This window comes from Crocodylus porosus, unplaced genomic scaffold, assembly GCF_001723895.1.
Source record: "Crocodylus porosus isolate Cpor-Errol unplaced genomic scaffold, CroPor_comp1, whole genome shotgun sequence".
NCBI classification, from domain to species: domain Eukaryota; kingdom Metazoa; phylum Chordata; order Crocodylia; family Crocodylidae; genus Crocodylus; species Crocodylus porosus.
This window is the reverse complement of record NW_017728921.1, coordinates 2,536,729-2,558,258: the sequence shown is the minus strand read 5'-3', so window position 1 is coordinate 2,558,258 and position 21,530 is coordinate 2,536,729. Positions and strand designations below refer to the sequence as shown.

The following is a 21,530-nucleotide window of genomic DNA, read 5'->3' as shown; positions in this document are numbered from 1 at the left end:
GCACAGCATGACGCGCCCGGCAGCCCCTTGCTGGGGAAACTTTGCAGAGAGAGGATGAACCGAACAGACTGCAGAGCGTCCCTGACCCCGTGACTGCATGCTGACCAACAAACGGCCATGCCCGGGAGGCTGCAAGCTGCAGCTGCCCGCTGCCCCTCCTTCCAGTCCAGGCTGGGGTTTTCCAGTGGTTTAATTACTTCTGATCTGACGGCGCCTAATGGAAAACCCTGTTCAGGGGCCAGGCAGGTAAGCACTTCCCCACCTCCGCTGTCCTCAGCGAGATTCCCAGTATCCTTTCTGCAGGAATCTCATCCTCACCGTTTCATTTCCTTTTTTCTTTCCCAACTGCCCCGTGCTCACTCGAGCCAAGTCAGGCAGAATAAGAGAAAGCAGGGAAATAGGGGAGTATCGCACTATTTGCAAATATACTTCAGATCTCCCTCGTTCTTCACGGTTGCCTATAGCAACCTACAGCCAGAAACATCGGCCCTGCCCAATGAACCGGGGCTTTGCTGTGGCAGGCGACTTCCTCCTGGATGTTATTCCTCTCCAGATCATGGAGGGTCACAGCAGGAGGAAGACGGGAAGCAGAGACTCTTTACATCACTGCAGCTGGCAATGCCGGGCTGAACTCGGAGCAAGAGAGCGCAAATAGCAGAATAACAAGCTTCCCCTGGGTTCCCTGCAGATATTATATCTGCCCAATTAAACGATGCTTAATATAGACAGGAAGCGGCACATAAACTACGTAGTGGCAACTGTCACAAACTAAATATGGTTCCAGCGCATCCCACCCCTGGGACGGCGTTTCCACCGGCATTCGCTCAGGCCCAAACCATAAAAGCCAGTACAGAAGCAAACTCGAATAGCCAGATTTCAGTGGAAAAGGCGCTGCAGGTCAAAGGCACGGCAGGGTCAAGCACTCCAGCCTCCCGAGAGCATGCAGACCTGAAGAAACACACCTGGCTGGGCTGTGCTCGTCTGTGCCTGGATAACCCCAGGTTTCCCCTGCCTCCTGTGACAAACTCACGATCCAGGTAGAGCTGCCTCACAGTCACCGTGGGAAGGAGTCACTGCAAACAGGCTACACAGGACGGGAAAGGGACCGGCGGCGAGCCAGGAGTCCCAGCCTTCCCAGGACCGCTGCATGGCTTTGGGCCTCTCTGTCCAGGCAATGATGCTTAAGACACCTGGCTAAAATGACTGAGGATCCTGCCTAAAACACGCTGTGGAAGTGCACATTCGCCTCCCAGTGCCCACGGAGGACCCGAAGGTGCTAAACTAGGAAGGCGTGGGGGTGCACGTTCTGCCCATGTATATGATGTTGGCAGGCTACACACACCTGCTCGGAAAAGGCAAGAATGGGGATAAACCAGGCCACTGGCAGAGGGGTCATGTGCAATGAAAAACAACAACCAAAAACCCTTTCCTTTCAATCAGGTTATTAGTTCTGAAATGCAGACGACCACCTCAAATAGACACAGGATGCACCCAAAGACCTGCATACAAATCTGGAAAAGCTCAGGCCATGCTGAAGACAGCCCTTTGCTTCGAGTATTCAGCATTGTGGCCGTCACAGCCCGCTTACTTGTTTCAGGCCATCAGCTGCCAAGGCTGAAAGCACAGGGTCCACAGGCGTTCGGGCTGGAAGGCAGCTGGGGCCAGCAAGAAAAGCGTCCAGGCGTTTCTTTTCCGTCAATAGCTTTACTTCAGATTATGTACCCTACCTTCCTCTAGGCATAACGACACTGAGCAGCAGCTCTCTACAGTTTATTCCACACTGTAATCAATACAGTCAAGACGCTGGAGATAATGTTAATGCTGCATCCTACTACAAAGTAGTGACAGGAGGAGGGCGCTACTGAAAGACTGCCGAATGTGGGGGTCAAAAAGGTAGAGATCAGTGATTCTCAACCAGGGGCTGCAGGACCCCTGCCGCCAACCAGAGCCTTTCAAGGGTACTGCGGGACACCACGCTACACGAGCGCTGCTGGGTGTGCAAGCGTGGTCCACGAGATAAAACCTGGAGATGTCAAATCAGAACTCGGGTGTTAACGCTTTCTGGGCTCTCCAAGTTCTCCGCAACAGATGAATCACTCTATTATTTCTCCGGGGTCAAAAGCCAAGTGAAAACTAAGAGCTGACATTGTCCGAGGGGTGCCTTGGCTCCAACAAGAGGTGCCTCGCATCTCAAAGGGTCGGAAGCCACCGGTATAGACAGAAAATTTGCTGGACCCTTTAAAGTGATGTGACCAGGTGCAGACATGAACTTGGTGGAGCCAAGAGCTTTGCCAGGAAGGACGCTAACCTCATACCTGTTTAAAATGACTTTGGCTCCTAATTTAACCCTCGTGTCTAGCAATAAGACCAGTGATTATTCATTACAAACACGCATTTAATTTGCATGTTGCTTTTTATACTCTCTAATATTTGCATTTTTCTCAGCTTGCACCATGTAAATCCCGCAGCTCTGGGACACCTGGGGCCGTGAGTGTTGCTAGTGCCTTGTACGCTGGGGGTGATGGTGGAAAATAAGCGTGCTAGGGCAGGATGGGTCACTCTGGCACAGAGCTAGTTTCACTTCCCGGCTCCCATGGCCTACTGCAAGCCTGCAGTGCACTTTGCTGGAATAAAAACGGTTTCTGTCAGAACATAAAGGCAAATGCAGTGCAAGGCCTCACTCCTGCAACAGGGCTGGGCAGGGGTGCAGGGCTGGACCAGCGCAGCACAGCACCGATCCGTGCAAACATCTGCATTTGTTAGGTTCTGCACAGCCTTTTTGAAATTCAGCATCATTTTTAAATCTAAACGTGGGGCTGCATCGGACTGGACGCATCCCCTTCAAAAAACTAGACAAGACTCCAAGCTGGATCCCCAATTAAAAGGCATCACTTTAAGTGCCCTTTCCTTTGACTAATGTCTAGTACCCGACTTCTCTTTACATTTCACATGGACTTGAACATTTTAGTTCAGTGCTAAGGACTTGTGCATCTTCAGGCTGACATGCCTCTTGGACACCAGCATACAGCTTGTATCGCAATGATGCAGGGAGAGGTTTTGGGGGGGAGGATTCCTCATATTATCTGCATCCCTCAAACATGGGCTCTATCTGTACTTGGAGCATTTCATCACATCCTCTGACTGCTGGGGTCCCAGCGACTGACAGCTCAGCTCCAGGACCTGAATGGTGCACGACCCGAGAAGTGGCTTCTCAAGCATCAGCTGAAACGTCATCTGGCCACATTTAGTGCCAGTATAAATACCAGTGGTGTCATCTAGATTAATGCTCAGAGCCTGGGGAAACCCACGGAGCAGCTGGAACAGGCCCTGCAAAAGGAGGCTGGGAAAAGGAAGAGCCGCAAGGAGCCCGGATACGGAAAACACCGGTCTGCTTGAATGAAAAAGGAGCCGTTCGCTGCATCCTGACTACATGCAGTCACAGGAAAAGTAGACGCTGCCTGAACATAAGCATAAAGTGGCGTGACAGCCAGAATTATCCTTCTTTCTGGATAAGTCTTAATAGAAGAAAGTGTCTCTAACTTGCAGGCTACTGGTTCAGGTATCAGATTAGGTCTCCAGGGCTCTTTTTTTTGATAATCAACTTACTGCCTCATCTTGATAGTGGGTTAGTGGGCAGAGAACAGGAGAGCTGGTCAAAGGTGCAAGGGAGATTTATTACATTGTTATTGTCTCCATATAAGATATAAATATGTGGTACAACAAAAGAGAGGAGAGCTCTAGCAGGGGCAATTAAACACAGCAGTCAAGGCAGAGACCGAGCTCAAGACATCCCTAGCCATGTACCCGCTGGGACAGGCAGGACGGGGCAGGCGACAGGTCACTCCACACATGCCCTGAGTCTTATTCTCTTCCTATCACGCAGCTCCCGCTTGCCGCTGTCGGAGAGACACCAGCATCCCAGGCAAGATGGACCTCTGGTCTGACCCAGTAGAGCAGCTCTTATGTAAAACAAATACACCCCATTAAACCTCTAACAAAACACAAAAGTCAAATGACCCAAGTCACAGAAGTCTGCGATTAGGAACCTTTAGCACAGCTGTGTGACCCTTTTGCAACCAAACCACAAGAAACACTGCCAGCACTAAGTTCAAGCACTGAAATGAAGCCATTAGGAGAGAGGAGGAAATGAAACTCTCTCTGTGCACTGCTCAAACTGCCCTCTATGCACAAAATGATCTCTGGAGCCCCAGCCACCAACAGCTTCCTTAGAAGTGATTGCTCCTACAAGATTAACTTCTTTTGCAAGACACAAAGAGAAGAGAGCCTGTTGCAAGTTAGAGAAACAAATGAGAAGCCCGACCCATCTACTCCAGATAGTCTCCTGCACGGGAAGCTTCTCAGAGCAAACCGGCTCACTGTTTTCTCTGATTTCTACCCAGTGCCAGGGCTACACTCGGAAACAGTGAAAATAGGCACTTTTTTTTTTTTTTTTTTTAAAAAGGCCTCTCAACCTTTCACTTCTGCCGAAAGCAAAACGCTCGGTCCCTAGACGGATTTTCTTTTGTACAAGTGGCAGCTTCACAGCGAGACCCGTGCCAGTGGCCGGCTCAGAGAAGTGTTTGTCCACAGGTATGTGGCATGCTACAGCGTGTAAAGAGCTCGCTGGCTTCGTTTCGTGTTTTGCCATTGAGACGTGAGGCGCAAACAGGGCCCCAAGCCGAAATCTGAAGTGTGGGGTGACGAGCTGTGGGGCCCAGCCCCGATGGCTTTGCTCGCGTCTATTCGGAGGCTGCCAGGGAAAGCAGCAGCAGCAACCGACTGCGCGCTAGCTGACCCGCTGCTCCCGCGGCGGAGCCGGTGAGAGGGCGCGCTGCGTGCATGGTGCAACGGCTGTTCGCCTTTCTTGAAAGCCCTACGCAGAAGAGAGTACTGGCAGCAGGCAGAACAGCACAATATGTTACCAGCAGTTATTTTCTCAATATTTCTACTGATTACCTAATAGGCTGGCACCCTTTCTGATTGCCGCTGCTTGCTGCCGCGTGGTGCTACCGAAAGGTTGGCTCTCACTCGGTCACTTTTTACTGCTGAACTTCAAGTGCGGGGCGAAAGAGAGCGGCGAGAGACGCCTTGCAGCAGGAGGTCTGGCCCGCGTGTTTGTGAGAGTTCAACATCCGCTCGCGTGGCAATGACCGCTCGCTCCGGGATGGGAACACAAGTCCTGCAGCGTGCCCACAAGCGTGCTCTCTGGTCAGCTTGGGCAGCCAGCCGCGGCCCACGTGGGAATCACTGCTGCCTCTCTTTTGCACGCCCCTATCTACTAAGGGCAGAATGCAGATCCCTAGAGAAGAGGATTGCATTGACAAGACGGGGGCTGGATCATAGCCCTTTGTGTAGCCAAGTCAGCATTTCCTGATATTACCCCCCGCTGACAGTTGGTCCTGAATCTCTAACTCAAAAAGCAACTCCAGAAGGGAGTGCATGCTGGCCCCAGAGGTACATGCTTCCCCATGGGAAATCCTGGTCGGAAGGGACTGTATAACGCCTCCCCCCCAGCATATTAGCAGAGGCTGCAGATAAAATGCTCCAGTGCAGCCCTAAGCACTTGGGTATTGTGAACCTGCACCGATCTCGCAGGGCACAACCGGAGCTGTATTCCTATGGACTACTGAAAAGGGAATTTTATATAGATCGTGGGGCAGAAAACTTTCAGAGAACGACAGCTGGTAACACCGAGAGAAGACTGAATGAGAGAATCATTATAATTGGCAACAGTGATTTATAAAGGGGTATGGTAATGTCACTTCTATTAGATATGCAAACTTTCAAAGCCTCAAAGTCCTAGCGTGATACCAGAGAGTGAAAGAGGCATTGAGCCTCTCAACCACAGCGTGCTTTCTATTTTTCAGCGACACTCAAAAGCATTTGCCAGTTCTGCTTTTGTCACCAACAAGAGATGAGCTTCTTCGCTCCTTTCCTTTGCTGACAGGGCTCCATGTAAAACCATGGAGCTGTGCACCTTCAATTAAAACACGTTTTTATGTATGCGTGCACAAGCCTAACGATATCCTCCAGGAGGAGAGCTGGGGAATCATGTGTGCCTCCAAAGTAAGGCTCCCGCTTTGTTATCTCCCTCCAGCCCCCTCCCAAATGGGCTCCACTCGTTAGGAAAGCATCGTCGTTAACTACCAGTCCCACCAATGCAGCGGGGACTGAGAACGAAGCTGGGTCCTCGCTCGTGTGCATCACAGGTAAGGAAAATCCTACGAGCACAATACAGCTGTGGTGATAATGAGACGACTCCTTTGCTTCCAGCAAGGCTCAGGGAGTTCAGCGAGCAAACCCGAGACTACGAGGAACAGGACCCTGCTCGCTGGCATGTAGCTCAGCAGCAGTAACAGAAGAGCAATGGCTTATTTTCCGGCATTTCAGTCAGTCAAGAGGATGCTGGCCGGACACAGAGGGTGACGGTCTGCGCTGGACCTCCATGAAAAGCAGTGTGGGGAGGCGTCCGGAGGAAAGGCACCTGCAAGTCACCATTATCCCCTCGGGATCCCACGAGGAAGCCAGGCTCAGGGGCCCCACATTCACAGAGCCGGGGGGCTCGGACACCTGCAACATCTGGGCCTGCGATGCTGCTCCGGAGGAAGAGCACGGGCACCAGTGCCTGCAACAGGACCGCTCTCCCAGCCCATCCGCAGGCGCCGCGTAACCCGCGCAGGCTGCCGCGCAACCCGCGCAGGCTGCCGCGCTTGCCCGAAGGAGCGTGGAGAGATTTTGCACGACCCTTTGGCAGCGCAGGATTGCATTCTGCAATCCAGCGGGCACTGGAGGACTTGCAAAAGGCCAATGTCCCGCTGTGCTGCAGGGAGCCTGGGATGGGTTTCTGCATCTGCCTTCTTCTGAGCAACCTCGAGCTCCAGGGCTGCAGCCCTGCAGGCCCCCGCACCACGAGGAGTTTTCTTCGAGGGGAGAAGATGCGCGTGCGGCCAGAGCGGAAGGAACACGTGCACGCTCTTGCTAACTGCCACGAGCGGGGCACGAACGGTTGAAGTTGCACATACAACCGAGCAGCCGTCCCAGCCTCTGCTCCGGGGGCACCGGCTGGTCGCTTGTATGGAAATTCACGGTTGCACGCACATATTCTTCAGTCTCCAGCTCCAACTGGCACAGCCTAAAGCCTGAGAACTCGGGAAAAGTTGGTTGTATTTGAATCACACAATGTGCTTATGAGACTGGGCAGTAAGTCACAACTCTCAAGGCCTTTTTTTTTGGTTGCCACAATTAAAGCAAATCCATTCAACTACCCCCTCTGCGAGTGACAATACCCACTCTTATTATAACCTGGATCCCAGGTGTGCATATATGTTACATACCTATATAACACCTACTTGTGCACACAAGGGGCCTGGGGGCTGTGCTACTGTTACTGTGGAAACTACGGCTTTGAACCTACTAGCTCTTACGGCTTAAATGTGCATTTACGTTGTCGGGATTTTTTGCCTTGAATAAATACCTTGTGCTCTTCAGTAAAAACATACAGCCCAGCCTCAACAAACCTGAATAGGAGGGTGGCCTGTACGCACTTATACAGCAGCATGTTCTCCCGACACAACTAGGAGCAACCATCTCAAGTTGCAATAAGGGATGTTAGGTTAGATATTAGGAAGATATTTTCTCACTAGGAGGGCAGTAAAACACTGGATCCGGCAACCCAGAGAGGTGGTGGACTCTCCATCCTCAGAGATTTTGAAGACCCGGGTAGACAAAACCCTGGCTGGGACGATGTAGTTGGGGCTGGTCCTGCTTAGAGCAGGGGGAGTTGGGCTAGATGTGACCTCCTGGGGTCCGTTCCAGCCCTCACTGGCTGTGACTGTATGTCTTTAAAAGGATCCCACTACACTTGACATATAACAAGGCAGATCCTACCCAGCCTGGTATGGGCACCTCGCTTGAGGAGAGAGGCTCTTCCACCTGGGTCAGCAGCATTAAAACCCAGAGCGACCGGCTGGACTGTGCAGCACGGGCCATGAAAAGAGGACGTCTTAGGCAGTTCAGGGCCGTCCCATTGCTGGCTGGGTAGCTCCTGTATTAGAAGCAGAGCTGGCATTGCTTTTCCTCCCTTGAACAATCACTCCTGTCAATGGCAGGATTCAAATCAGGAATCCACTTGCCATTCGGGTTTGGGAACGGGAGTCCAGCAGCTCCTGAACAGGAGGCGGTGAGGAAGAAGACTGTCAGACCAGTTAAACCTGCAGGGGGATGTTAAGGGGGTGAAAGCGAGTTGCCCTGTCTAGTATTTCCACATTTGCCTCTTCCAACTCTCGGCATGGCCAGGCAGAAACAAATCTCGACTGCATCCGAACGCAAAGGGCAAATCTTCAGGGACTTCCATGGCACAGCAGTACTGGAATGAGTCTGGCGCTTTTAATTCATGCTGATCTGCAACTTCAGATGTAGAAAGCATCTTCAAATCGCTTGGAAAAGACCACGCTGTTATGCAAATGTGATTTGTCACAGAGAGCTGACACAGGCCTGTGAGGAGGCACCCTGGCATCGACTGACAAAGAAAAAACCAGGCGCCGCATGGAAACCAAAGTGGTCTGAAAGGGGAGCCGGTTCCAGCAGCACTTTCTAGGTGTCAACAGGTCTGCTGCATCTGGTACCGTTTCCATTTCTCTCACAAACCATTTGTTCAAGTCACGGTGAGCACGGCAGCAGCACCGAGCAGTTATGCTGCCTCATTATTATTGCAGAGGAGCCCTCTTCTCATGACTAGCACACGTATTTATAAAGCGCGCAAGGTTACGGTGTCTCAGGGTTTATCCAAATCACAAGGACACCGAGATATTTTGCACTGGGGAAGGTCTAACCAGATGACACCGTTGTTACCGGAATAAAAACCCAGTGTCTCCACGCATGGGGACATGAAAGGCACTGTCAAAACATGGAAACGGCTTGTTCTAATCTTCCCGCCCTCCCGAGCACACGCACGGGGCCTCTTCCTGTAACAGGCCGAGCAAAAACACGCCCTGGCTCAGCTGGGACGTTGCACGCTTAACTCTTGCGCTTCCAAAACCCCGCAGCTGGAAAGAACAAGTAACACTGCTGATTGCAGCCACCACCTCCCGGTTTACAAGAAAGACAGGAAGAGTCGGGTTGGTGTCGGCTTCACAATCTTCCTGAGCCAGCACTGCAGCTAACCGGCTTTACACCCTGGTTTCTATTCCCTTGGCCAGGACAATGCCGATACTCCCCAAACTCTGCTTGGGATTCGTGTGTGTAGGATTCCTCCCTTTTTTCTCTCTACCCACATTTCATCTCTGCTCCAGGCTTTCCTTCCTAGCTCCCTTCCTCTGGCTGGTCTTAAATGAGACTGTCTGCGAACCATAATCACTTAACCAGAAATGTGTGCGCAGATAGGTGCGTGGCGCTACGCTCAGCCGAGTCTGGCCAGCTCTGGGAGGGACAGACCACAGCTGGAATTAAACTCAGGGGTGTTGCCTGGTAAATGGAAGTAGTCATTAATGGGAGTCACGTCTCGCTTTCTTCATTATAACCTCAGTCACTGCAAGCCTGAGCCCCTTTGCCTGGATGTGGAGCGCACAGTGCTTCTAGCTACAGGACAAGTCTTGCTACTCGTAGACGGGACTTGGATGGAGGGCCAAACCCCACGGCAGTCGCAAGTAAAACTTCCTTCCACTCTGATGGAGCGGTCCCTGGAAAACCTCCTGCTGCTGCCGCCACCTCATATAAAGGCTTCCTTAGTACTCTTTTTTTTTGTAATCTTCACGAGTACTGAGATTTCACGGCCAGTGTGCCACCTGCTAAGGAGAGTGCTCTCAGCCTGCGGATCAGGCCACGTTCCAAAGCTTAAAAAGTGGATTATGAAGGAAACAAAGGTCCCATGTATCTGCTACTTCTTGCCTTTTTACCATGCATAAAAACGAGAACTACAGGCCCTGCCTCCGTCCCCGGTACAGGACTGCTGCTCTGCTCTTCCCCGCTCCCCCTTCACGCTGACCGCATACGAGGTGCCAGCTTCCCTCTGCTTGGCTGAAGGGCTCTTTGAAGGATTGGAGCCGAGCAGTGATACGGCACAATGGGCTGAAGCCCAAGTTTCAGCTTTCCCAGCCCTTTAGACAGCGTAAGGCTCAACACTCCTTTCTAGCTCGCCTGGAAAGCTGCAGCTCAAATTTCAACCCACGGTGGAGGCACTATTCAACTCCTCTCCTCCAGCAAGAGAGAGGGAAGCCAAGATCTACCATTCCTAATGCGAAAAACAATGGGAAGGGGGGGAAAGGAAAGGGAGCTGTTCTTGTGCATCCAAACCAAGCAGTGGAGGGTGCGCATGGGTTTCCGAATGCCCGGGAGGAGCTAAGGACGATACTTGAAGAACACGGTACTCGAAACAACCAGATCTGCAAAGAAAAGCTTGCTGTGTGGGTTAGGAAACGGCAGCAGGAATGTAGGTCTGCAGGGGCTAGACGCCATCACCATCTTTTTGACTTTTAAACCAGGCTCCTAGAAACTGCTCTTCTTGGGACAAAAAGCCTGTAGAGATAAACTGATACCTGCATTTCAACGAGAAGAGACAAAGATTGAATGCAGGCTACAGCCTAGGCAGAGTCTTGCCCCATACTATGGGCGGCCAGTGTAACGGGTCAGCAAGCTTTTCCGAGGCTGGTAAGGGATGTTAGAAAGTCCCAACATGCCTGGTTGGCATTCACTTGTTTTTCTTAAATAGTGGCTGAAACACTCAGCAGTTGAAGAAAAAAAGCAAGAAAAGGCAGGAGAGTAGACTCAAGCCCCTCGTGCTCAAGCGATCATACAGAATTGCCTGCTGCAAATCGTTCCGGGTTTTCAAGATACTAGAGCATCCCTCTCACAATGTGCAAGGGCCAGTGTGATGGTTCAGAAACCTGTTTTCCAAACCATATTGGGGAAAGGCGTAGTACCAGTTGCTTCCTTTCCAGTCACACTGCCATGGGCGTTTTGCAGGGGGGAGGAGGAGGGGGAAACCCGGCGCAGCTTGCGCGAGGCATGGAGCCCCAACAGCAACAGCTGAACCGCTGCTAAGGCTAGCCCTGCAGCTCCAAGTTCAGAGAGGTTTGGAAGTGTACTTACAACACACACAAAATAGCTGGCATCATTTCCAAGTGTAAAACAAACAACCAGAAGCCAGGAGGGAGACATTTCTCCCAGCCTGTTAACATTTCGACATGCCTTGCATTATTATTATAGTGTCTTTCGTCCAAAGAGTCCACAACAGTTTGCAAAGTAGAGCTGTGCAGAAACAGCTGTGCAGTCTCCCAAAATGCAGCTACCTCTGGGGTGGAAATGTAGGGCAACTGTTTACTAGTTCATGGCAATATTTTCAGCCAAATAAGAAATACATGGCATGGATCTTAAATTCAATTTAATTGCATTCAAAAATGAATGCAGAAAAAATTGCATTCGATCTTTTACACTGGTGCTATCTAATAAAGGAACACAATCTAGAAAACGAGCCAGGCCTCTGAATAGCTTTCTTCCCTGCACTCAAATGATACACCACTGTCACCTGCTCAAGTTGCTGTTATAAGAAAAAATCATGGGGTCCGGCCCTCCTGAATGGCTATCCTTTGACTATAACTGATATTTTTTCCTGGGGCCCAAATGTCTGTTGTAGTAAATTACTCCCGTTTATTGTCACTGAACTAGCAAAGAAACACGTACTGCAAAGCAGCTTGTCTGGCACCATTCCACACAGTTAAGCTCCTGATGTCCTTCACCCCCAAACGCCCCGTTAGAGGCAGAAAGCTCTGCCTGCCATTCAAAGCCATGCCCAGTGGGTCAGCACCTCTGCACTGTTCAGTGGCTTAGGGAGAGAGCATAGGGCAACCTGGCAACTGCCTCCTGTTCAAACCCGGTGGTACAAATGCTCTGACAGCCACTGGACCAAGAGAGAAGGATTTCAAAAGGGACAACAGAGCTGGTGAGGAGATGGACAGCTCTGGCATCCCAAAAAGCTGTTGCTTCACAGGCCAAGCACAAGGCGAGCAGTAGCAATGCAATATCCCACTCAATCTGTGGGGGGTCACCCTAAGGGCAAGTGGGGAGTTGAATCCCTTAAGCCTGTTCAATCCTGGAGCTCTCTACTGCAACAGCCCAGTGCAGGGGCTGTTCTTGAAACACAAACACTTGTCAACCGGCGCCGTCAAGTCGTGTCTCCTCTACCCCGTTACCGGCAGCCCGAGTCATGCCAGGCTTTAATGCAACGCTCCCCCCGTGCAAGGCTCTAAAGACCACAACCTACGCACACGGGAGCCTGCCCCTATTCTCTTTACCCCAATGCACGTTCAACTTTCGTAGTCCGTCTCACTTACCTCATCCATTTTTTCTGATGTTGGAGTCCGGTCACCAGGCACCATTTCCTTGGTTTCGGAGGTCTCAGGTTTGGACGTCCTATTCAGCTGATCAATAGGAGTCATACTGGCCTCTGATGTTCCTCTTGAATTCGGGCCCAGGGCTGGTGCCCCAAGGATTGGCTCGTCATCATCGGAGTCTGGTAATGGTGTGGGACTAATATCCTCCAAGCCAGTGCTGGAGGGGCGCGAGGACGGCGTCTGACCTCTGTAACTGGGCTGGGAGTTAGAACTATACATGGGGATGGGGGAGAGCTGGGAGGAGGACGACGAGATGGGACTGCCTTCCATGCGGATCTCGGTGTCTGAGTCGTGCTCGTTGAGGAAAGGTAACTTTGTTCTCTGCTCCTTCAAGAGCATCTCGATCCTGGAGTCTAAACTGTTATGCTGCATTTCAGACTCCATGGTTGGGGTGCCGGGCGTCTCGCTCCTTTCTGGAGTCTGAGAGAAGGACGCCGTACTTTGTTCAGTAACACAGTTCGATTCTGGCAGGGGCGGGGGCTCCTCCTGTTTTTCTTTCACAGGGACAAAATCTAGATTGGTAGCGGCGCTACCTTCTGCCGCCGTCTCAGCCGGAGGCGGCGCAGGCCTTCGGTACTCGGCATCTCTGGAAGTCTGGGGAAATTGCTGATCCTCCGACTGAGGAAACACAGCTGGCGCTTGGTACGGAGAGAAGGCGGATTTGTAACTCGAAGAGCCAGAATGGCTCAAGGAAGGAGTGTGAGAATATTGTACTGGCTCTTGCTGATGAGATTTGTACGTGTTAAACTGATGCTCTGACCCCCTGTAAACGCCTGCCGAGTTATGGACATAGTGATGTCCTTGCCGTCTGTTGTAGGCATCTGTAAATTTTGTGTCGTGTCTCCTGGGTTTATACCCAGAGTCCTGTCCGTAATGGTACACCGGTGTCGTCTGACGACTGGAATAGGTCGAGTCTTGGGAAAACGGCGTCCCCAGTCGCGGGGTGAGGGGGGTGCCTTGGGACTGTGGGGTATATTGGCTGTATGAATTGGGGGTGTCTTGCCGACAGCTGGAATAGGCTGTGTCATGGGAAAATGGGGTGCTACTGTTTGGGGTAACGGATGATCCCGCAGAAGAAAGGTTACTGTCTTTCAGGCGTTTTAGAGACTCCGTCAGCTATAAAAAAAAGAAAAAAAAATCTATATAATGCAATTTTAAAAACCGTTTTTGTCTGATTTCCAGAGAGGTGGCCCAACCAAACTACCTGTTGATTTTAACAGCAGCAGCAGTGCTAGCATCTCTAAGAAAGAGTCTAGAGGTAGTTACTTGGGGAAAAAACACAAGGAAACTATCTGTAGGAAAAAAGAATGGGCAAATGCTATTTATTCTTTTGTTAAAGGTCCAGAGCATCAGATAAATACAAATGTGTGCACAGAAAATGCTTCAGGTAAGTACATACAAATTGGCCACCAACAGTTTGGCTATTTTAGGATTAACTAGGGAATAAATAAATATGTCAATAAAGACAAGTGCCCCTGAAACAAGAGGCCAAGAACTTTTTCTGAAGCTAGAAGAGACTTGGGTCAACCAGTTGACTTGTAAACAAAGCCAAGCCAAAGGCATGCACGCACTGGGCCGGGGGCTGCAATCAGACCAAAAAGCCGGCCTATCTGCAAGGCTGGGAGCGGCTGAAGTCCACAGGGCTTCTTGTTGGGGTGACCGCAGGAGCAGGATCTCCCCGTCCACTGCTTGCGAAGCTCCAGCAGGAGAGAAAGGGGGTACGTTTCTCTACCACATGGAAAGAGCTTGGGTCTGAACTCCTAAAAACCCTGGTGTTTTTCACAAAGAAAAAGAAACCCCGCAAACACTAATGCATCAGGGAGCTTGAAAAACAAATCCACGGATATAGCAGAACAGCCAAGTCACCTGCCTCAACGAGATTTACTTCAAAGGCACACCTGGAGGGTTATAGGAAGCGTCCAATTCAAATCTGAAGCCAATCGAATGGGCGGGGGATCTCTCCAATGGTTCTGTCATCTTGGTGTTGTGCCAAACACCAGACCTCCAAGCAATTTTCAGGAAGGTGGATAGGCCAGACAGCAGGCACGAGCCCAATCCCACTCAAGGTAGCGAGTGCTGGGCTGGGTTTGAAGATCACAGCAAGACAAACAAAGGACCAGCCAGGCAAGAGAAGTTATTGAGATGGTAGTCTGGCTACTCCCCTGTCAAGTATTAGTTTCTAAATGGGACCCTTGAATTACCTGCTGATAGTTTCCATACATTTTGCATGCCAGTGGTTTTACAAACTCAGCAGCAGGGCCAGGCTTTCCCTGAGGCTCCCACCTGTCTGACACTCGCACACACCTCCCATCAGGCTGGCTTGCTTATTGCCGGTGCACAGCACAGTTTGACTATTACAAGCCAAACAGATCAGGGAGTTGGTACATTTTCCTCTTTAAAGATCTCCCACCTGTGTCCTCACACGGTTTAAAGGCCAGCCTAGGTCGTGTCTGCTCCTACAATCCCACTTGTGTATCAATCCCCTTTGCCTTAGGCTGCTGCTGTCTGGGACTGCTCCTCTAGTGACACCTGCAAACCAGGTCCAAAACCCACCACGCCAAACTCAACGGGAGTCTTTTCACCAACTTCAACAGGTTTTGGGTCTACCCCAAGCAAAGAAGGGGGCTTTCAGGAGGCTGAGGGAACTGTAACAGGGGACAGGAAGGAAATTAAGGCATTTCAAGCCACCGTACTGTAATATGTACAGCGTATTAGCGGGTTTCATGGCAAAAAAATAAAAATAAAAAAAATAAAAAATAAAAACCGAATAAAAGGTATCTAATGAATAATTTCCCAATAGCTTTACCAGAAAGCTATCGTTTGGTGGGTAAACTCCCATGGGTGGAAAAAAAATTTAAAAGAATAAATCAGTCAAGGAATCAATGAATCCCCAGTAATATATTCATTAAATTCCAGTAACCCAACACGTGGATGAGAACCTTTTGACCACAACTGGGCTGCGACTGTGTCCCAAAGCTCACTGCTAGCCATAAGCATCAGGTGTTTCACTGTGAACTGTGCCCAGTAGTCGCAGTGAAAGGTGGCAAGCAGCAGCCCCTGCGAAATGCCGAACGCTGATCGCTCCTTTTGAAGTGAGCTGGAGTAGAAGGTGCCCAAGAGCAAGCACTCGGCACCTTTGTAGGACCAGGTCCTCGTAAAAGTGCAACCTCTTTCTTCCCACGTTTTAAGGGGACTTGCTGGAGGGGAGAGAATACTAGGCCTCCTTATGATACAGAGAAGGCCTCACTGGTTTTGGCCGAGTGATGGATTTGGAGGGTTTATATTGGGGTACTGAACTTGAATGGGGAAAGAAATAAATAGTTTCTTCTCCCTCCCCCCATTTTGGCTCTTGCAGCCAGTAATCAAATGTTGCCTGTTGCATAAATCTCTGTGGCAACCTCAGAAGTAGTGCAACTGGGGCATGAGAAGAGTTGAAGGAAGGAAATCAGAGCAGCTAAGAAGGGAAATGATTTATGGTTAACAGGTTTAAGACCTTTAGCAAATCTTTCACACCTGGATGCCTAAAGTTCAGCTCCTAACTCAACAACCAGGAGCCTAAATAAATGTGGGCAAGTCACAGGAACTCGGTATACTCATCATGGCTGGGCCCCAACCCGGAAAGTGAGTCCAACAAAGGCAAGTTGACCCTCCCGTCTCTCAGATCTCAACAGGCTCTATGCGGGAGCGGGCAACCTAGCACAGAAGGGTACACGGGGACCCTAGCATTAGGAATCCCAGGTTGGGAAATTTTGGCTTTGGTTTTTGTTAACACCTGTTTGACTCTGATGACTAATGGAGAAGTGATATCATTTTTAAGGCTGCAACACCTCGATGATCTTTTCATTTTGGAGCATGAGAGAAACACCATCAGTTCCCTAGAGAGCCTGGGGAAGAACCAAGCTGAATGTGCCTGATATTTCTAAGATAGGAAGCAGGTAGGAACGACATTTTAACCTTTAAAAAGAATAATAATAAATATACACCCTTCCAGCAAAACCTAAACACATGCACCCACTGGAGGTAGCTCTTCAGGCAAGGGACCACAGGTGATGCATAGGGGGTGCACGCGGGTGCACACGCACCCCTAGAGATCGGCCGTGCACCCCCTGAAAGCGCCAACTGTGAAACTGGAAGCGCACTTCCAGTTTTGCCGCTGGCTTGGTGATTGGCCGCTGGGGGACCCCCCTGCCCCAGTTGGCGATCCAGCGCCCCCCAAGACTTGTAAGGCACCAGTCGCCCATGCAAGGGACCAAATGTGTCCTTGCAAACCTGCCACCAGTCCCAGAACAGTGGGGCTACCTCTATGGACAGCCCCAGCCGAGTGAGCTGAACTGCAGCCCAGTGGCTGTGCACGCATTGCCACCAGGGCACAGACCCCTGCCCCAAAGATGGAGACGGTCTTGTCCAGAGCGATGCTGCACACAGCACTTGTGAGGAACACGCTCCCACTCTCGACTGAAACCTATATAAATATGAACGACTACCACCTCTGCGGAGAGGGAACAAAATCAACTTCAATGCAAGAAGAGACGCTCCCTCCGTGAAGGCCTGTCTGTCTGTCAGATTCTACAACGTACTATTCAAATGCATCGAAGCACGCTATACCTGCAGATTTTCATTCACCGTCGGCGAGGCATCCTGTTCGTTGCCTACAGGAAGGGTCTGAGGAGTGTAAAGACCACTCACCAGCAAGCCATAGAACCGCATGCGGGTTTCACCTGCACAAAAAACCATAGGGAGAAAACTTTTGAAAAAAGCAAAACAATACACACACCATATACGACATAGGAGGCTCTTCACCAGGGCTTCCCCACCCTGCCCAGCACTCTCGCTGACCCTCACCCCCACCCCCCAGCTCCTTCGACGCCATGCTTTCTGCAGCAAAAGCCCAGGTCTGCACTCAGTGAGATCAGTCAAGCGCTGTTCCTTGAAATCAGCTGGACAAGTGATGTAACACACTCTCCTCTCCCTCAGGGGACAGGGAGGTTTCTAAACAGGTTTTTTTTCCCCTCTTCTCATCCTACTTGCCAGCTGTGTTTCTATTCATGCTTTCTCTGGAGCAGGAATTTCCCTCTTCTCAGCAGTGCCAAACTGTTTACACATTTTAAAACTGTAACTTTTATAAAAGCTTCGTTTCAGTCAGTGCAACAATGAACCCTGCCAATATTTGCAGCCAACTTAGCGGTCTTTTCCATGCACGTATTTTACTGCTTCTCATTCAAGAAGGTAGCGATGCACCTTTTTTGCAACATAATCAAGTATATTTAGCACTTTCCTAATGCAAACAAACATGCTAAATAATGATCAGGCAGTGCTACAAAACTTTTCATTTTTAGGCTGCTGAATTTTAGCTAGCACACGATTTCCTAATATCAGAGGTGCACGATTACTCTGGATGTGATTCTGCACGCTTTCCAGTCAATGGAAGCCTGCAAGTGACTTCAAAAGCAGCAGACCCTTAGCGATACCCTGGAGACTGCATATACCAACCATGGATTCTTTTAAACCGTCAGAAAAATTATTTAAACTGAAAGTTCAGCCTACGTCAGCATTGCAGGAGATTAATCTTCTGTGGGGTTCTTCTCTCTGTCCTTTTAATGAAGAAACAACATCCAATTGCAAAAAGAAATGATATAGAGTGGAATGCATAAACCCAGGGGGTGGGCTGCAGCCCACACACATGCAGCATGTGTGTCTGCAAGTGCTTCCCCCCCGTGAGACTACTTGGCATGAGTTAGCGCTGCAGGATCAAACACCCAATCTCAATGCACTGGTCTGTGTGAGCCTGCACTACTTGGGGAAAAAGCCAGCCAAAGTCAATGCTCTTGAACACATGGTGCAACACGGTTTAATTTCATGATACGGCTTCCCATATGTGTGTACTCGTCCTAACTCAGATGAAGTCAAACAAGCCATGACAACTTGCATGGAGAAATGTGGCCTGGAGTGGCCAACGTACAGAATCATCATGAAATGATAATGCTTACCATCCAAATGTGGTTTATAAAGTATTTTTTTTAATATCAGTATTATTTTTAAATAGTGCAATGGATCTTTATAAAAGCTTCTTCACTCACTCTTTTTATCTACTTCATAAATAAATATTTGGTGCTTATCTACCTTCTTTTCAAAAGAGCTTTACAAGTGTCAAATGATTGTCAATCACAGCTAGGCAGTTAGATAATTAACTACTATATCCATTTTCCAGGTGGAAGAAAACGAAGGTAGAAAAGTTGCTTTAGGCTATAGGGAGATTCCATCTCAGAGTCAAAATTATGCAGCTAATCTTGTGCCAGATGCATTAAAAACAATAAATCATTAAATACACGCTCCTTTTTATGCTGTTATTACTTTTGCTAAAATTTGGAAACTGATTTTTAATTTTTAATTTGTTTTTAAATCCTATTACCAGGTCTTGAAGAGCTGAATATTGAGGAAAAATGGAGAAGTAAGATGCATATCCAAAAATATTCTAACCTGCTAATGCTGTATTTTGGCTTTATATTTTTAATGTTCTTGCTGGATGTTAGCGCATTGATGTCCCTTATTACTTCTCTTAAAAAGTATAAAATCAAGTAGCCAGAAACCTTGAAAAAGGTAAATTTAGAGGTACACGGATGGCTTGTTGCACAGAAACAAAAATGCAGACATGCCATTGCTTTCCCAAAGTAATGGACACATCTGAGGCCACCACATTCTGTAACACAAAGTTAACTTTCTTAAACAACAGCCTGCTCACGACTTAGTCCTGAATTATGACTTGAAAACAAAGGAGGGAGTAAAACCTCCAATCAGTTTGCTTAAAAAGTCACTCACCAATACTGACATTTTGCCTTGCGTGAATCCCTTTCAATACTTGTCATTATAATTGTAAGATTGCTGCTGCCCTATTGCAAGATGTGTTGGCAACTTTGAATTTCAAAGTGAGGAGAGAAAAATAAAAATACCTTGATTTAAAAATGAAACGATGCTAAAATACTAAGTCCCAACACACGAGTATACACATTGAGCAGTCAAGGTTTACTTGACAATGACACACAATTTTAAAACTTCCGTGGCTGCTTCTTTTACGAACTAGGGACTGATATGAGAAACCGTTCCGTTCTGCCCACCAACTACTACAGAAAATACCACGTACTATGTAAACAACATGCTAAACAATTACTGAAATGTGTGCCTTGTATTTTTGATGTTTCACTTTGCACGGTGCACAAAAAAGGGTTGGGGGCTCTTAAGAAAACCAGTGCAACATGCTCCGATGTTAGAAATGTCCGCTGGCAATGGAATAAGGTTCTAAAACAAATCCATTTTGGAAGGTCCTTTACTAACACTTTGGGGAGAATTAAAACAAAACACACACACACACACACACGATCATATGCAGCTTGTAAATATTCTCAGGACTTTACTGGATGCTGCACTGTCCATTTCTAAGGTTGGGCTGGGCTACACGGACGATTCAGCATGTTGCTGGCTGGGCCGCACAGAGGATTAAGAGTGCTACTGGCCCTTTAAGAAGGGGAAAGGGACTCACGTACAAGTGTCAAATGCTCCACACATTTTCCTGCCAGCCTCGGGTTTGCTGCTCGGTATCAATGAAATGCCAGGAGCTGGGACTAGGCTGCAGGCCGGCACAGCTCGGTGTGCTTTTATAAGGGACACAGCAGCTTCCAAGGGAAGGAAGAAACTTTGCACCCATATTGGAAGCCCTGTGCAAGCCTCCCCAGCTCACTGGCAGGGCAGCTGGGAAGAGCACCCCAAGGGGCACGGGCGATGGCCAGGGCAGAGCTCGCCAAGCCCTGTGCCCGGGGGGGGGTGGGGAGGGGGGCGGGTGACATGGACAGGATGGCAGCATTTTGTAAATTACAGGCCCGTCTCCTAGCAACAGACAACACATTCGGCTCCACGTGACTGCCACTGGCCCAGGGAACAGCCGAGACACAGGAGGGGGAGGGAGCAGCAGGCACCGAGCAGCGTTTTTAAGCCCTCCAGCCCCAGGGACCCGCTCATTTTGGGGCTGGCGGGGGGGGAGCCCCCCAGGCGGCCTCTCACCTTTGGTGTCCAGCTCCACGTGGATGATGTTGCCCATGACCGAGGTGTTGTGCAGGTGCTGGACGGCTTCTCGCGCCCCCTTGACAGTGGCAAAGATCACTTTGGCAATGCCCAGGTGCTTCTTGTTCTTGGGGTTGTAGAGGATCTCCACCTCTTCCACCTCCCCGTATTTCTTGCACATGTCGGTCAGGAAGTTCTCTCGGATGTTGTCGTTCAGCTTGGCGAAGGTGACCTGCTTGGGGGGCACCGGCCCCACGTAGAACTCGTCGATCTGGAGAGGCAGACGCGGAGGCGGTCAGGGGCCCGCTGGACACCCAAGCCGCCCAGCACGGGGGAGAGCAACTGTCTTCCAACAATGTCACAGAAGAAATTTAGCCTCCACCCTGTCAGTAATTCATTGGGAAATGGCTCCTTTCTCATGCAAAGTGGCATTTTCAGCTCCTGGATCAACAAGCACACACCTCTCCCCAGAAGCATGAAGCTGTCTCCCCAACCCTCACCTGGGCCCTGGCAGGCACTGATTTCTGGTTGCCTTCCTGGAGCAGGACTGTTGGTAAGGGGGGGAACCTGGCTGCCACGTTAAGTGGCTGGCAGCGCCAAGCCCCATACCCGAGGAAACCCAAACACCCAGGAAAAGCCAGGCAGGTACCTTGAATTTGGGAACAGAGAGCTCCAGCTCCTTGGTTTTGGTCCATATCCGTCCTATCCTGGGATCTCGGACACAGTCCACTGGGGCGATTCCCGAGTTCTGGGAGGAGCAGAATAAAAACAAAAAAGGCACAAATGCTGGTTGGGATTGAAGCCAATAACAATAATGAAAAAGCCCCCCCCCATCTACAAGGAAGCTGGGACATCTCCCGGGAGGAGGCAGACACACACACACGTGTCGGGTTGCAATGCTGCTGGGACTGGGCAGGAGGGGAAGCTGCAGCCCAGCTCCTGCCCGGGATGCTGACAGTTGAATACGTTGTGTCAGGTGGCAGCAACTCTCGTGGCTCGCCCCCTCCTCCCGGCGGGTGTGACAACCCGGCGAGCTGAGCCCGGCCCGGCCCGGGGGTGCCGCACGCCGGGGTGCGGGCGGGGGAGGGGGGC

At 50.0% G+C, this 21,530-nt stretch overlaps 1 protein-coding gene across 1 annotated transcript in view; it reads right to left on the bottom strand.

The window, feature by feature from the left end:
* The window catches only part of SETD1B (SET domain containing 1B), a 56,995-nt gene that overhangs the window by 34,802 nt on the left and 663 nt on the right, over positions 1 to 21,530 (bottom strand). The window contains exons 2-5 of the mRNA XM_019539374.1: positions 21,088 to 21,472; positions 20,439 to 20,709; positions 16,992 to 17,104; positions 12,327 to 13,502 (exon numbers count right to left, since the gene is read on the bottom strand). Of these exons, the coding sequence (XP_019394919.1) occupies positions 12,327 to 13,502; positions 16,992 to 17,104; positions 20,439 to 20,709; positions 21,088 to 21,472 (1,945 nt within the window). The remainder of the gene's footprint in view (positions 1 to 12,326; positions 13,503 to 16,991; positions 17,105 to 20,438; positions 20,710 to 21,087; positions 21,473 to 21,530) is intronic.